The sequence below is a fragment of the Nothobranchius furzeri genome, chromosome 9 (assembly GCF_043380555.1).
Source record: "Nothobranchius furzeri strain GRZ-AD chromosome 9, NfurGRZ-RIMD1, whole genome shotgun sequence".
NCBI lineage: Eukaryota > Metazoa > Chordata > Actinopteri > Cyprinodontiformes > Nothobranchiidae > Nothobranchius > Nothobranchius furzeri.
In genome coordinates, this window is record NC_091749.1 from 48,162,330 (window position 1) to 48,176,931 (window position 14,602).

Sequence of the window (14,602 nt, forward strand, 5' to 3'; positions counted from 1 at the left end):
GAATCTGATTATTTCCAGTCCAGCAGCTCATAAAAAGAACATGTAAGACTGATACAATTATTTCTGACTCGCTACTGGCAAGCCCGCTTTTGTGGTGCTGTTAAACACTTCTCCTGTGGAGGTGTGCACACACTCTGCAACCTCAACACATGGGTGTGGGGGGGGGGGGGGGGGGGGGGCATATCCCTGCAGCACCTAAGCATTAAGAATTAATCTTCAAAAACAGATTTGGTACACTGTACATTAAGAGGAGCAGTTCTTTTCTGCAGTTACAAGCTTCTTTATTGATTAGGTGTGCAGTAAAGTGTTTTAGTTTACCGATACAGTAGCTTTACAGAAGATGAATGCACAGTTTGAGATGTCTTGGACTTTAAGATTAAATAAGTGTTAAACCTACAGTGCTGTGAAAAGGTAAGGTTTCTTCTGTTTTCTCTGTTCTTCTGTTTATGCTGCTTTCAGTCCACACCAAGCTGGACATTTGTGAAAACATATTGGTACACTTGTTAAATCATGAATTAACTCCAATTAAACACATCATTTGGAAAGCTGAGTGCAGTTTTATTAGCCATAATTAGACCAGATTTTTGTCAGACCTGTAGAATTGAAAAATATTTCTGACAACGTGAAGTTGGCCATATGATCTCAAAAAGCAAAACAGCAATCTCTGTTCTTCGGAAAGTCAAAGTGTTACAATCAGCTATTAAGTTTAGGGGTTCAGATACTTCATATACAGCTAGGTTGGTCTACTGCAGGGTTAAGCCTGGTTTATGCTTCTCCATCAGCTCCGCAAGGGACAGACACGCACGGATTGACGGAAGCGTTTTGCTTTCATACTTCTCCGTCTCCTGGAGAGCGTTGCAAAGCAATTGCCCGGCAGGACCACAGAGGGCGTAGCGCTGTTCTGTGGTATCCTGTCATGTATCGGTCCAAGATAGTGTGTTTACCGTAAATCCTCTAATACAGGCCCGGGCCTGTATTTGACGCAAGCTAATCAAGCCCCAGGCCTTTATTGGAAGGAGGGCCAGTATTAGAGGCAGGCCTCTATTTCTAATTGAGCAAAATGAACTAATGGTTCGCTGGAGTTTTTGACAATTAAAATTGCGCCCACATTTTCAAAGTTAATCACATTTCTTTTAACAACGGTAGTTTCTGCTTCAGCCATCTCCCCCCTCCCCATGCTTCAGCCCTCTCCCCCCTCCCCCTGCTTCAGCCCTCTCCCCCCTCCCCCTGCGCAGCGGCCGCAAACTCACTGATGCGCCTGCAGCCTCTCAGAGTTCCTGCTGCTCTAAACATTAAAATAATTATTTCATTTTCTGTTCCTCACTTCTGATGACCTTCAATGGTGTCTGTTTGTTGCAACAGCAGGTACAAAAACTAACTTGTTTTTATTTGACTATTTTTCTGTCCTGTCTGTTTATTATCTTCCTGCATCTCCTCTCAATCCTAAAGAAAAACTGCTACCTGGGTTCATATATATTCACCTCATGAGTTACCTTTGAACTGCAATTCTAAAAGATCTACCGACCGCAAAAACAGCGGAGCGCTCGCTGTTTGGCGGCCGTATCAGTGATCAGTGCGTCGGAGGACAAGGTGATGCGCGCAGCGCCCCGCTCCACAGCATGCAGCGAAACGCATCAGGCGCAAATAAAAGACAGAAAACATTAAAGGAAATGAACTGACATGAACGATCGCGTGTTAAATTAGTTTTTGAGGTGGCAACACCTGATTGTTACTGTGGCCGTGCTCAGGAGGCAGATCTACCGACCGCGAAAACAGCGGAGCACTCCCTGCTTGCCGGCCGCATCAGTGATCTGTGCGTCGGAGGACAAGTTGATGTGCCCCTCTCCACAGCAGCGATACACATCAGGCGCAAATAAAAGACAGAAAACATTAAAGGAAATGAACCGACATGAACGATCACGTGTCAGTACCTACGGTCTGGCACAGCGCGTTGACCCCCACCCACCCCCACCCCCCGAGCGCAGGAGCTTGTCACCTGCTGATAGCAGGCTGCTGTCTTTTCCGAGGGCTGCATCTTGCCAGTCATTATCACGTGACAGCGACTAGTCGACGACAGGCATAAAAAGTCACTATAGTGAAGTTGACTAGTTCATACACCCCTACTGCTGCTCTCAAGAGTGTTCTGCAGCATAATCAGCACGTTCTCTTTGAACTTGATAGTGTAATGACCTGTCTGGGGTTGTAAGCCAGGTGCATTCTGGGTATTGTGTTATATGTGTTTCCTATCGTTCTGCTAGTTCCTATGTGCTGATTTGCGTGTTGTGTGAGTGTTATGTAAGCCACAGGGAAGGTGATGTGTGTTCTGTGGAGCGGGTTGAATTAGCATGGTTAACTGACACCGTGACTCTGTGTGGTAGGAGCGTGATAGAGGATCGTGTCTGTAGCGTTACAAAGCGTTGAAAAAAAGCCTAATAAAGGTCTGTGTGAACCTCTACTGCCTCCTGCTGGTTGATTTGGGGACTATAACCCTGCCGCTGGGACGCTCATACTTGCTTGTTACCACATTCCACCCGGCCACAATAAGAGACCGGCCATTATTTACCTCCGCTGACTCCGACACCGGCCAAAATTGGAGACCCCGCCTTTAATTGAATACCAGCCTGTATTAGAGGATTTACGGTATATTGTGTTTTTTGTGTATATAAGAGACTTTTAACACGGACATATTTGTCTCTCATTCTCCCACCGCTTCATGCGCTCCCCACCTCTAAACCCACGTTTCCTGTCATTTCCGTCCACAAATAAAACGCTTGCTGCGCATCTTTTCACTCCTCCAGTCACGGGAGAATTAAACGTTCATATTTTTAGAGTTTTTTCGCGAGGTATTCTTCAAGCTTCTCTGTGTCTGCCGCTAGTTATCCTCGGCTCTCTTTGCAATGGCGGCGCTGTAAACAACAGCGGCGTCCTGACCAATCACAAGCTTGCGTAATCCGTCTCGTTCGATGGATGTTTAAAAAAGTGGGCTCGACTCCGTATGTACTTGCGTGCCTGCCGGAGCCCTACGCAAGGACGGATAATGGCGTTGCGTGTGCTCCGCACTGACGCAGACGGAGAAGGATAAATCAGGCTTTATTCAAATGTAATGGTCTGAGGGCCACTCAACAAAACACACCTGGAATTGAAGGGTCCGGATGGGGGGTGGGGTTCTGCTGCTGGATTGTCGGAGCGGGGGGGGGGGGGGGGGGGGTTGGGGGGGTTACTGGTGGTTCATTACACCAGCCTGCCATATAACAGCACAGTGCAAGCACACCGCTGCCATTCCTACACTAGAGGTGTGAGTCTTCACTTGTTTCCTGACTCGATTACGATTATTGTGTCAACAATTCAATTTGATTCGATATCCCGATGCATCACGACTATTTCAAATGGATTTGTTTTCATCAATAAATAGAAGATGTCAGATAATTTGTTATTATTTTTTTTCCAAAACGTGTCTTACACAACCTGCAATCCCCCAAAAACTCTCCATTCACAACAGTCCTTAGGACAAAAGATTTTAAACATGTAAGAAGATTTAACAAAGTAAAAAAAAATCTATTTCCTCATTCAACAGTCACTCCTTAGGCTGAGAAAAACATGCTTTGCAAATACTCACAAATCTGAAAAAATACTGAAAACCTATAGGACACGTCCAATTGTTGCTTTCAATTTAAGTTACAAAATCCATAATGGGTTCATATATTCGTATTTAATGTCTTTGAGCAGCTTTAGAGTCAAATCCTTATGCCACTGTTCAAGGGTGTCAGAAATAACACCAAATGAAATGATTGACTTAGTTTGCTATGTAATTTGAACCCAAAAATCTCATCTCTGAAATGTTGGAGACTGAATCAAGTTCTGTTTAATGCAGAAAATAATAAAACATAAAAAAATGTAAACTACACTTCCAATAATATTTAAGATGTTTAATGTGGAGGTTGTGCACTGGATTAGGATTAAATTACCCATCTGACTAACCAGCTAAAAACCTTTCCAGTAACCTGTTCTGTGTGGCCCTCACCACGTGACCCTCATGGCCATGCTGTCTCTGGAGGAGCAGACAGGAAACAAGATCTCCTGTAACTCCAAATAAACCAAAGCTTCCTTCTAATATTTCTTTAAATTGAATTTAACATCAGTTTACCATCATGAAACAAAAGAATAAAGTGGAACAGAAACTTCTATCTTCTATTCCTCTCCACTTTTAACTTCTCCGTGTCCCTAAATAAAAGGGACAGCTGATTATGCTGTAGCCACCGTCACTGACCCCACTCCCTCCCCAAGACCGGACCTCCCGACATCACAACACTCAGTCTGACTGAGCGCTTCCACGTGAAATAATAATGACATTATGAAAGAAATGCGTGTTTGGAGGAGTGTCCTCTGATCCTCTCTCTTTTGAGTGAGCAGACAACGTGCCCCTCTCTATCTCTCTCTCTCAGACGCTGTTTGAGTGAGCAGAGCACGCCAGTGGCAACCCGTTCAATTAACACAATTCACGGGCTGATTCGGTTCAGATTCGGTCTCAGGTTACAACTCCAGCGCTCAGCCCTGCAGTACCACATAAAGGCAGACCAAAGTTTCCTACCCGGTAAATGTGGAGAACACCCATTCTGACAGATTAGGATGCTACGCTGGTGCCGCCTTAAAATAACACAACTACATTCCACTATAATTGATTATGCTACTCTTCTATGATGCTGAATCACATCTCATGCATTGATTATTTGCTTATTTTCCTCAGCTCTATCCTACACCTCCCGGTCGGCCATCGGGCATTGGGGGTGGGGGTGCGCAGGGTTCAAGGGCCACAAAGAGGGGGGCCACCTATTGAGTACCGCCAGTCTAATGTCTCAGGTATGCCCCCCTGCCCCTCCAAAAAACTACATCCATGGGGTCATTCTTTCTTCATTCTTGCATAATGGACCTTTAATCAATGAATAATAAATTCAAACTGTATTTTGTATTTACTCAGGTCATCTTGATCTGAAATATGAGTTTGCTAATTTCAAACACATGATGATGACAAAAAACAGAAGCAGAAAACTAATCAATACTTTTCACAGCACAATAAAACACTAACAGCCCACTAGGTCTGCATCAACTACTGCTAAACAAGCTGCCTTACAGCTGGAAGAGTCCTTGGTTTAATGTAGTTTATGGTGTTATGAGATAGTCGATTATTTGAATTAGCAACAATTCACAAGGAAGGTGATGCAAGTGTGCTGTAAAAAAGCTAAACAAGTCCAACATAAACAGAGTTTTATATCAGTACTGCACTGGTGGGGGTTTAGCTATGTGGTCACTTCTTAAAGGCTATTCATCTTCAGTGTCACCTGTCTAAGTTCAAATTAATTGGTATGAATGCAAACATCTCAGTATCCTCCAGGGTCTGTAAAGAGCACACCAAGGCCCTGGTGCTTTGACATTTATTTGCTCATTTGTCATTAATCATATTGTTTGAACCAAGTTTTAGACAGATTAGGTCAAATAAACTTCACATCATTCTAGCATTTTTTTTTCACTCTAAATCAGTTCAAACTAAAACATGCAGGACACCGGCCCTCCAGGACCAGGATTGGGGACTTCTGCTCTAAATCAAACCATTTTGTCTAAATCTTAATATTTCCTTCCCTTTTGTTTTAAATGATGATTTATTGTAACCAAATGTCATGTTGTCCGGTAGGAACCTTTTCTAGTTTTGAAAAAGGAAAGAAAACTCATGAATGTCAGTGATTTTCCTTTTTATGTTCGTTTTCTTAACGCGTTTAATAAATTCTGAAGTTTCATGTGTAGGCCCTGAAGAATTTCACACCCTTTTGAAATTTCAAATAATATACTCCAACCACTTTGGTTTCAAGGCAATGAGCGAGTGGTGCTGTGAGGGTTTTCTTTTGATTGCGGAGTCACACGACTCAAAATCAGCTGTTGAACTCATCAAATATAACATAAAAACAAGTCTTGAAAAAGTTGCTTTCCTACATTTTCTGGTCCTGCACAATCATCACTATAATTATCCTAACTCCTCTTGTCACCATCCATCTCTTTCTAAAATAAGCACAGGGGTGGTATCTTTAATGCAGTAGCTTCCAAAGTGTGTGCTTTTCTGGCTCAGAGCCCAGGGGGGCAGAGGATGCTCCGGTCATAAAAAGAGAACGTTTGAGAATCTGAGGACCTCATGCAGGTGCATCTCAACTGGATTGGCTCCCATGTGTTAAACAATTTTATTCACCAAGTTTTTTGACCCAGGCACCATTATTCACCTGTTCATGTCAGATTTGGGAAAGCTGAAGGCCCTAAATTTTAATGTAAAATAGTCTTTGTCATTAATAATCTTATTGGCTGTGCTTTATGTTGGGCAGAGGTTATTGCTTATATGTCTAGTTTGAAATTGTAACTATATTTGGAGTCACTGTGCCTGAGTTATTCATGTTTTCCATTTGCATGTTTTTATTTGTACTACTCTATTAACACCAGCACTCTAATAATGATAATTTATTCTATAATTTTTCATCCTTTGCATTTTGTAAACATTTCAGAAGCAAAGAAAGGTCTCATGTTTGTATTTGCCAGTAGTTTATAAGAGGAGCACTCAGTTAAACAATTGATGAAATGAAACCATGCCACTGGCTAGTTAGTATAAGTCTAGATTTAAAAAATAATGACCACATATTGCACAGTGAACAAAACAAGGTATGCCATGTTTTCCTTCTGAATATGTTTTTTTGATAATGGAAGACAGCATCTATTGCACAGAAAATGTAAAAACTCAACAGTTTGTCTTTTTTTCTCAACAAGTTTGAAATAACAGTTTAATTTGCTGCTATTTCTTCAAAATTATTTTTCTGCCCACAGCAGAAATATAATCAATAAGCTTAGTCAATGCTCTGTTTCCCGTTACAATGAAACATTCCTAATATATTTCCCCCAATATTAAGCAACACAACAAAGGTATTTAATAACTAAAAACAGCTGAAAGGCACACGTGCACTGGTGCAGAAAGTTAATTTGTCTGAATTCTGCTACAGACACTCACTGAGACGTGACATGCACGTCTTTCTCTCAGCTTCACCTGCATGTAAACCACACAGGGCCACAGTCGGTCGCGGCAAAAATAATCTGATGTTGGGCTCAGATATTATTTTAAGAGAGGACAGCGGCGGGGTGAGAGGTCCACAAGAACAACACAAGCAGTCATGAAAGAGGAGAAGATGAAAGGCTTGTCACTGCTTATTGCTGCCCTGCACATTGCTATCAATATAAAATGAGGACAGGAACATTATCACCATGATAGAGAAAGTCAGAATGGGGACAAAGAATATGGTGAAGAAGATAAAAAGGATCTAAATCAAAGAGAATCTTTACATCTTTACATGCAGCAACTACAAACTCTTCATGTTGTTGTGATTTGCTGTTAGCTGCAGCTGTAAAACTGGCATTAAAATAATGGTTGATGTTGCACTAATTAAAAAATCGGTGACATTTGTTATCACATAAACAAACACGTACTAACTAGCCTTGGATGCTGCTTTATATTTATGCTGAAACTGCCCTGTTTATTTGTCTATGATTGAATATCTAAGAAAACTCTGTTTCCTAACAGGACTCTTGACAAAAAAAAATGGTTAGACATTAATAAATGACCATTTGTGATGTCAGAAGTAAAGCATCTCAATGAGAAGATCTCAGTGTTCATGTAAAGATGAATCTGGAGCCTGTGATACAGCAATAGTGCTCCCTGTGTAGTCACAGAAGAAAAAAACTAATGCAACAAATGATCAAAGATTTGTATTTGGAGAAAGAAACTGGGCACTGCAAATGCTACCTTTGGGACTCACATTTATACTCAATCTACAAGCATTGTCTCCTCCTGGCAAAAGTCTGTGATCCCCTCGGAGCAGTAAACTGTTTGCAACTACCTTCTGGGGATTTTAGTACAGTTACTAGCTTCATATTTTTTCCTTAGAAGCTAGGCTGTGCCGAGAAAGCTGAGATGTAGAGCTCTTTCTCCTTTAATGTGTAGACTTCTATGTGATGACAACATTCACCAGAAACAGGATCCCTCTTAAATATTTGTTTTTCATCCTTTGTTTGGGGGATTAAAAATTGTTATATTGTGCATCCCATAGAGTAAGAAGACATACATTTTTACATTTACAGCTGAATGGTTGATGCATGACTATCTGGTGAGATAAAAATACAATCGATACATAAAAATGCATCTAGCGAGCAATGTCTTCAGTTTTGAGGAACGCTTTAGTATGTCCCACATAAAGCTTCAGAGTCTTCCAATTTTTTATTTATTTTTTTTTTTATTATCCTTTTCTCACTTTGGAGTGTAAATGCACCAGAACAATGTCCATTCATCTAACTGAGCATAGCCAACATAATAGTTTTCAAATGAGATGCAGATAAATACACCTCCCTTATGCAAAAGTATAAATTATAGCTCCCACTCACAATGCAAGTCATCTCAACGCGAATTACAAAGCAAATATTCACATCAAACAGAGCAATGAAAATGACAAAAATTGACATGCTAAGTCTACAAAAGCCAAGATAAAGCAGTAATTAAACTTTTGTCATGATTGCATACATAAAGCTGCAGTGAGGCCAAGTATTCAATAAAAGCTAATCAAATAACCACTTAAAGCCCCCTCTTGAGAACATCTCACAAATATAGCTTAGACCTACTTGTACTTGGTGCTTAATGCAAGAGAAGAGAGCTTGGGGGGTTTTACCAAATGAAAGAGGCCTTAAGTCATAGTAATATATATATATATATATATATATATATATATACACATATATATGTATATGGTTTCAAGTCTGACATTATTTTATCCCTCTGTTTACATTTGCCACAAACTGATATTCCCTGTAATGCAATCACAAAATCAAGCCAACAGATTGGTTTCATTTCCATGTAAATTTTCAACCACATAAACAAATCATGGCATTTTTTCACTGTCAATAAAATTGTTAATTTAAGCAGAATATTTGAAGGTAATGTTTTAGTGCTAATTCAGAAGTCAGCACTGAAGGTGTATTGTGTGACCAAACCCTTTCATGGATTGGCTGATTCCATTACTTTTGAGGGATTTTACCAGAATCAAAATATGTGCAGAGGACAAGGAAACTAAGCTTTTTTTTTGAAGGAATGTACAGATTACAAATTTAATTATCACGATTTTCCATTTCTTGCAAAATTGCAAAGCTTTTCTAATGCGAGAATGCTATTTAGAAGAGTATACATTCAGCATGTTTTACAATAAACCAAAATTCTTTGGAAAGCACATTTGTAATGGACTATATTCAATTCATTTATGTTATCTTCAATTTTTTTGCATTGCATTTAGAAGAATAAAAAACAAAACATGGAAATTTCAACAAAATGTTGCCATATATCAATAGATTTGAATGACCACTTGAGCTCGTATTTGTCTACACTTAATTCTTAATTTAGAGAATTTCATAGAAAGTCTCAGTGATTTATTTTTCCATGTTTCCACAGGTAAACAATAGGATGGTGTCTGGAGAGGCAGGAGGGCACAGCTACTTGGTGGCATGCTGGCAGCCCATCCTGATCTTGATGCTGGGCACTGTCCTTTCTGGTTCCACCACTGGCTGCCCTTCAAGATGTGACTGCAACGCACAGGAGCGTTCAGTCGTGTGCCACCGACGGAGACTGGCTGCTCTTCCTGAAGGCATCCCCACAGAAACAAGGCAGTTAGACCTCAGCAAGAACCGTTTGAAAACTCTGGGGCCCGAAGAGTTTATTAATTACCCTCAGCTGGAGGAGTTGCAACTCAACGAAAACATTATCTCATCCATTGAGCCGGGGGCTTTTGGGAACTTAATGAATCTTCGAACTCTAGGTTTACGTAACAACCAGCTGAAGCTCATTCAGCTAGGGGTGTTTACAGGTTTGACCAACCTGACACAGCTGGATATAAGTGAGAACAAAATTGTCATACTGCTTGACTATATGTTCCAAGAGTTGTATAACCTGAGGGCTTTGGAAGTTGGTGACAATGACCTAGTATTTATCTCACCTCGATCATTTCATGGCCTCAGCAACCTTGAAAGTCTCAATATTGAGGGATACAAACTGGCTTCGGTTCCCACTGATGCCCTCAGCCATGTTCATAACCTGTTGTCTCTTCGATTACGTTATCTGAACGTCAGTGTCATAAGGGATTACTCCTTCAAGAGGCTGTACCGACTCAGAGCACTGGAGATTTCTCAGATGTCTGCCCTAGATACAATGACACCAAAATGTTTGTTTGGACTCAACCTCACTTCGTTGTCTGTCACAAACTGTAATCTTACTGACATTCCCTACCAAGCCATCAGTCACCTAAGATATCTTCGATTTCTGAACTTGTCATTTAATCCCATTCATACTGTGGAAGGAAACCAACTGTTCAATCTACAGAAGCTCCAGGCTTTTCATTTGGCTGGTGGGAGGTTGGTGACCATTGAGCCCTACTCATTTCGAGGACTTAACCATCTCCGTGTTTTTAATGTATCAAGCAATAGCTTGAGCACCCTACAGGAGTCTGTCTTTCACTCAGTAGGCAACCTGGAGACCTTGGCTTTGTTTGGCAACCCCTTGTCCTGCGACTGCCGGTTACTGTGGGTCTTCCGTCGGAGGTGGAGGCTTAACTTTAACAAACAACAGCCCATTTGTGCTTCACCTGTGCTTGTGCAAGGAAAAGAGTTCAAAGATTTTCCAGATATACTCCCTTCTGATTACTTCACTTGCCAGAAATCAAAGATTGTGGATTACAAGGTTCAAGAAAGCCATGTAGATGAAGGAACTACAGTATATTTTTCGTGTAAGGCAGAAGGTGATCCATTTCCAATGATAATGTGGCAGTCTCCAAAAAAGGAATACATAACTACCAAGAAACTGGGGTCAAGGCTCTCTGTGTCCAGTGAAGGTACTCTGGAGGTGCGATATGCCCAGATCCAGGACAATGGCACCTACATCTGTATTGCCAGTAATGCAGCAGGCAATGACAGTAAAGCTGCCCACCTTTTTGTGCATAGCTATTCTCCAAATTGGCCCCACCAGCCAAACAAGACATTTGCTTTTATTTCCAACCAGCCAAGTGAAGAAGCTGCTAATGTGACCCGGGCAACGGTTCCATTTCCCTTTGATGTAAAAACACTTATTGTTGCAACCACCATGGGATTTATCTCTTTTCTTGGAGTGGTCCTCTTCTGCCTTGTATTATTATTCCTCTGGAGTAGAGGGAAAGACAATACCAAGTCAAGTATTGAAGTTGAATATGTGCCACGCAAAGAGGAATCAGAGGAAGCCAGTCCAACTGAGGCACCTGTACAATTCAATATGAAAATCATGTGAATCCTACGAGGAAGTTATGTGAGCTTACAAACTGCAGTTGGGATGCATACTACCATTGTTTAAAATATGTAATCGGTTTATGAGTGGTAGCACAGCTCAAAGTGCATCTTGAAACTATACTCAACATTTTTTTTTACTTCAGGGACTAATTTTTTCTAAAGAAAACGTTGAACATTGGTTCAGATTTCTGTACATGTGTGTATTGTACAGTATGCTAACATGCACCCAACAACCAGTATGGTGTCTGGTATCAAATAAGGGTCGCATATAAATAAAGCACAGTTACACAACCTGACGAAGGGGCTGCTGTTGGCAAGGACTTGGGGAATCATTTTAAAGATATGGTTCCTAATTTCAAAATATCGTGTTGAGATTATTTTTTTCTCTGAAAGTTACTTTTGGTTTTGATGGATGAAGCACACGGATATCTTGAATGAAAACCCAGCGGTATTCTTTTTTCTCTATCACAAGGAAACCAGATGTCTTTCATAAGTATTATTGTTTTCAGGTAAATTTATTAAGAAATTGCACCTCTGCTTTCTGCAAAAATCAAGGAAAACACAAGGAAATTCCAAAAGACAAAGAAAATTATTTTGGAGGTGTGTAATATCAGCTGTTGAATCTCATTTGTAATATCTATACAGAACAGTTAGCGAGCACTGGCATTTCTGCTATTTTTCCAGGGTCATTAAATTGTGTGTTGAAATTTTCTCTGAACTCTCTGGCGGTGTTGTCCCAAGGAGTCCAAAACTTAAAATGTAACCTCACTTTTCAAAAGGTGCAGCAGGAAAGTCAATTTCTCAAGACAACTTCAAGCCCACAGAACCCATCAGCTGGACTTTTCCCCAAACCTGGTAAAATAAGAAGTGTGCATGTTACCACACTGCTTATGAAATTTTTTTTTAAATCTGCTTATTTCAACCAGCAACGGTTTGTCATTAAATGTATCTTCAATGTTGCAATATATAGATATTTTTTCTGTATTTTAATCTTCCATGTACATTATGCTATAACCCATAGCACTGTTTTTAATAGCTATGGTTTCTGAGAATATTGCAATCCAAAGAGCAGATTAAACATCCAGTAAACATGTTTTGATGTAACTAAATTGACATAGAGTTGTTTCTGCTTGTTGTCATGCATACCCCCCCCCCCCCCCCCAAAGAAAAGTTAAACATATCAACTTTAAAAATGGGGATTCATTTGCTATTTGACATTTGAGCACCTAAACAAATTCCCAATGTTACAATGGTATCATATAGTCCAAAAGTAGTGGCAATATTTATTTGTGGCCTTAAATATCTATCTAAAGGTTTCCCATAGAACAGTATTTATATTTAAAATTGAGTTTTAAGCCACATGAGGTTTTCATGTTGTCCAATTAATTTCATGGTTGAGGTCTGTTCAGAAGATAATGTGTTCTTCAACTATTACTTATACTTGTTTAAAAAGTGTGGCCAACTGGAAATCCCAATGAAATGAAGAGCATTTTATACTACAGGGTATTATTTTATGCTAAATGAATGTGAATAAAGAATTCTTGTGCTGAAATAATCTTCAGAGAGCTAATTGCTTTACTTAAGAGGCACAGAGTGAAGCCATTTTTACAGCAGTATTGTAATTTTCTTTAGTGTAGTCATTTTTTCTGGATTAATAACTACGATTAGGTCTCTAAATTTTCATTGCTTTTAGAGGTTATAGTTCACATTTGCTTTCCAAAGTAACACAGATAAACCAATGCCTACAAATGTATATCTAGGTTTGAGGATTTCTTAATAACAAGAGTTGGATTCTTCATTTTCCTGTTAACTTAATACTAAACCTAAGTACTTGCATTACAATAATAATGAAACTAATAATAATAATTATTATTATTAGTATTATTATTATCACCGTTTTTTTCTTTAACAGTGTAGTTTGATGAAAACATCTTTTTTAAATATTATTTCTGATTATAATCAGCCACTCTTAGATTTTCATGCAGACTGAACATGAAAACAGTCTCCTACACATCTGCTGCATTAGCTTCTGATAGGAAATAGTGAAATGCTAAGATTTGAAAAGCTTCAGTTATCTATGTCACACTTAGAATTTGTATTTATGGCCTTGCCCATCTTAGCTCACGCCCATCCAAATGACACCCTTTTGTTTGCAGTGAGGGGATAAAGGTGATAGGGTCTTTGCAACATGGTTGAACCAGAAAACTTCTGCATTTCAGAACAAGAGTGTCATCTTTTTTTAATGACTAATAAAGCATTCGTTTACACTAGAGAACGCTGAATATGTATTGAATAAACAAGTAAACTACTTCTTTAAAAGGGTAATGTGTAAGTAGAAGTAAAAAAACAAAACAAAAACAATGCTGGCTTGTTTCATGAGTTGCCAACTAAAATAACAAGAAAAATAGACTGTCAATGATGGAAAAAGAAAACATTAATGTAATAAAAGGTTGAGAAAGTGGAATCAGCAGTTACCAGAAACCAGAACAGGCAAGAAGTAAGAACTCACATCGAACTATAGACACTGATGAGTTTATTTGTAGGGATGGGGGATCACTGCTTGAGAACAGAAGAGATTATCTGAAGTGAGAAAATATGAGGGAATCAATGAACACGCAAATACAAATGTAAAGGTGTTTAATCAATAAACCTTCAATGGTCTCTAGTAGGAAAGAATGCCTTTTAAGTCCTAAAAAGGCCCAGAAGCACCTGTATCAGCACAAAGAAGTCATCTGGAGGAGAGAGTGGCAGAACGTGGAATGATTTGGAGTCTTATTTCCTCATATTTGGACATCTTTCCTCTGATTGGCTAATATAAGACGACTCCAACACTTACTTTGATGCTTTACCTCCACATATAACACAAGCATTGAGGTGTTCCTGCTGTGTGGTGGAGTTGCTAATGCTAACGGTTATCTTCTACTAGCCGAGACATTCCCTGCCTTAACAGCCTTCCCCGTTGCGAATCAAGATGGGTGAGTCCATGAATGTTAAGTGACATTGTGATGTACCTGTCAGGCTTTTCAAATTCTATAGTTTCACGATCTATTTCAGAGGTACTCAATAGCTGCCCCGCGGGCCAGGTCCAGATTTGTTTATGTGGTGTTATGATCTGCAAACCCCTGCAGGTGTACATAGGTGTTTTGTTATTTTGTGTAAGTTTGAGTAATCATCCGCCAGCATCACCATCGGACCGGACCTTGGGCTTCAAGGTCCTTTTGCTAAGTGG

General features: G+C 39.9%; 1 protein-coding gene across 2 annotated transcripts in view; it reads left to right on the plus strand.

The window, feature by feature from the left end:
• The window catches only part of lingo1b (leucine rich repeat and Ig domain containing 1b), a 26,380-nt gene extending 13,837 nt beyond the window's left edge, over nucleotides 1-12,543 (plus strand). The window contains exons 2-3 of one of the 2 annotated variants that reach the window (XM_015953682.3): nucleotides 4,745-4,857; nucleotides 9,515-12,543. In XM_015953682.3, coding sequence (XP_015809168.1) covers nucleotides 4,849-4,857; nucleotides 9,515-11,374 — 1,869 coding nt within the window. In that variant the 5' untranslated portion in view covers nucleotides 4,745-4,848 and the 3' untranslated portion in view covers nucleotides 11,375-12,543. The remainder of the gene's footprint in view (nucleotides 1-4,744; nucleotides 4,858-9,514) is intronic. The other variant, XM_015953681.3, reaches the window with a different exon arrangement.
• The last annotated feature ends 2,059 nt before the right edge of the window (nucleotides 12,544-14,602 follow it).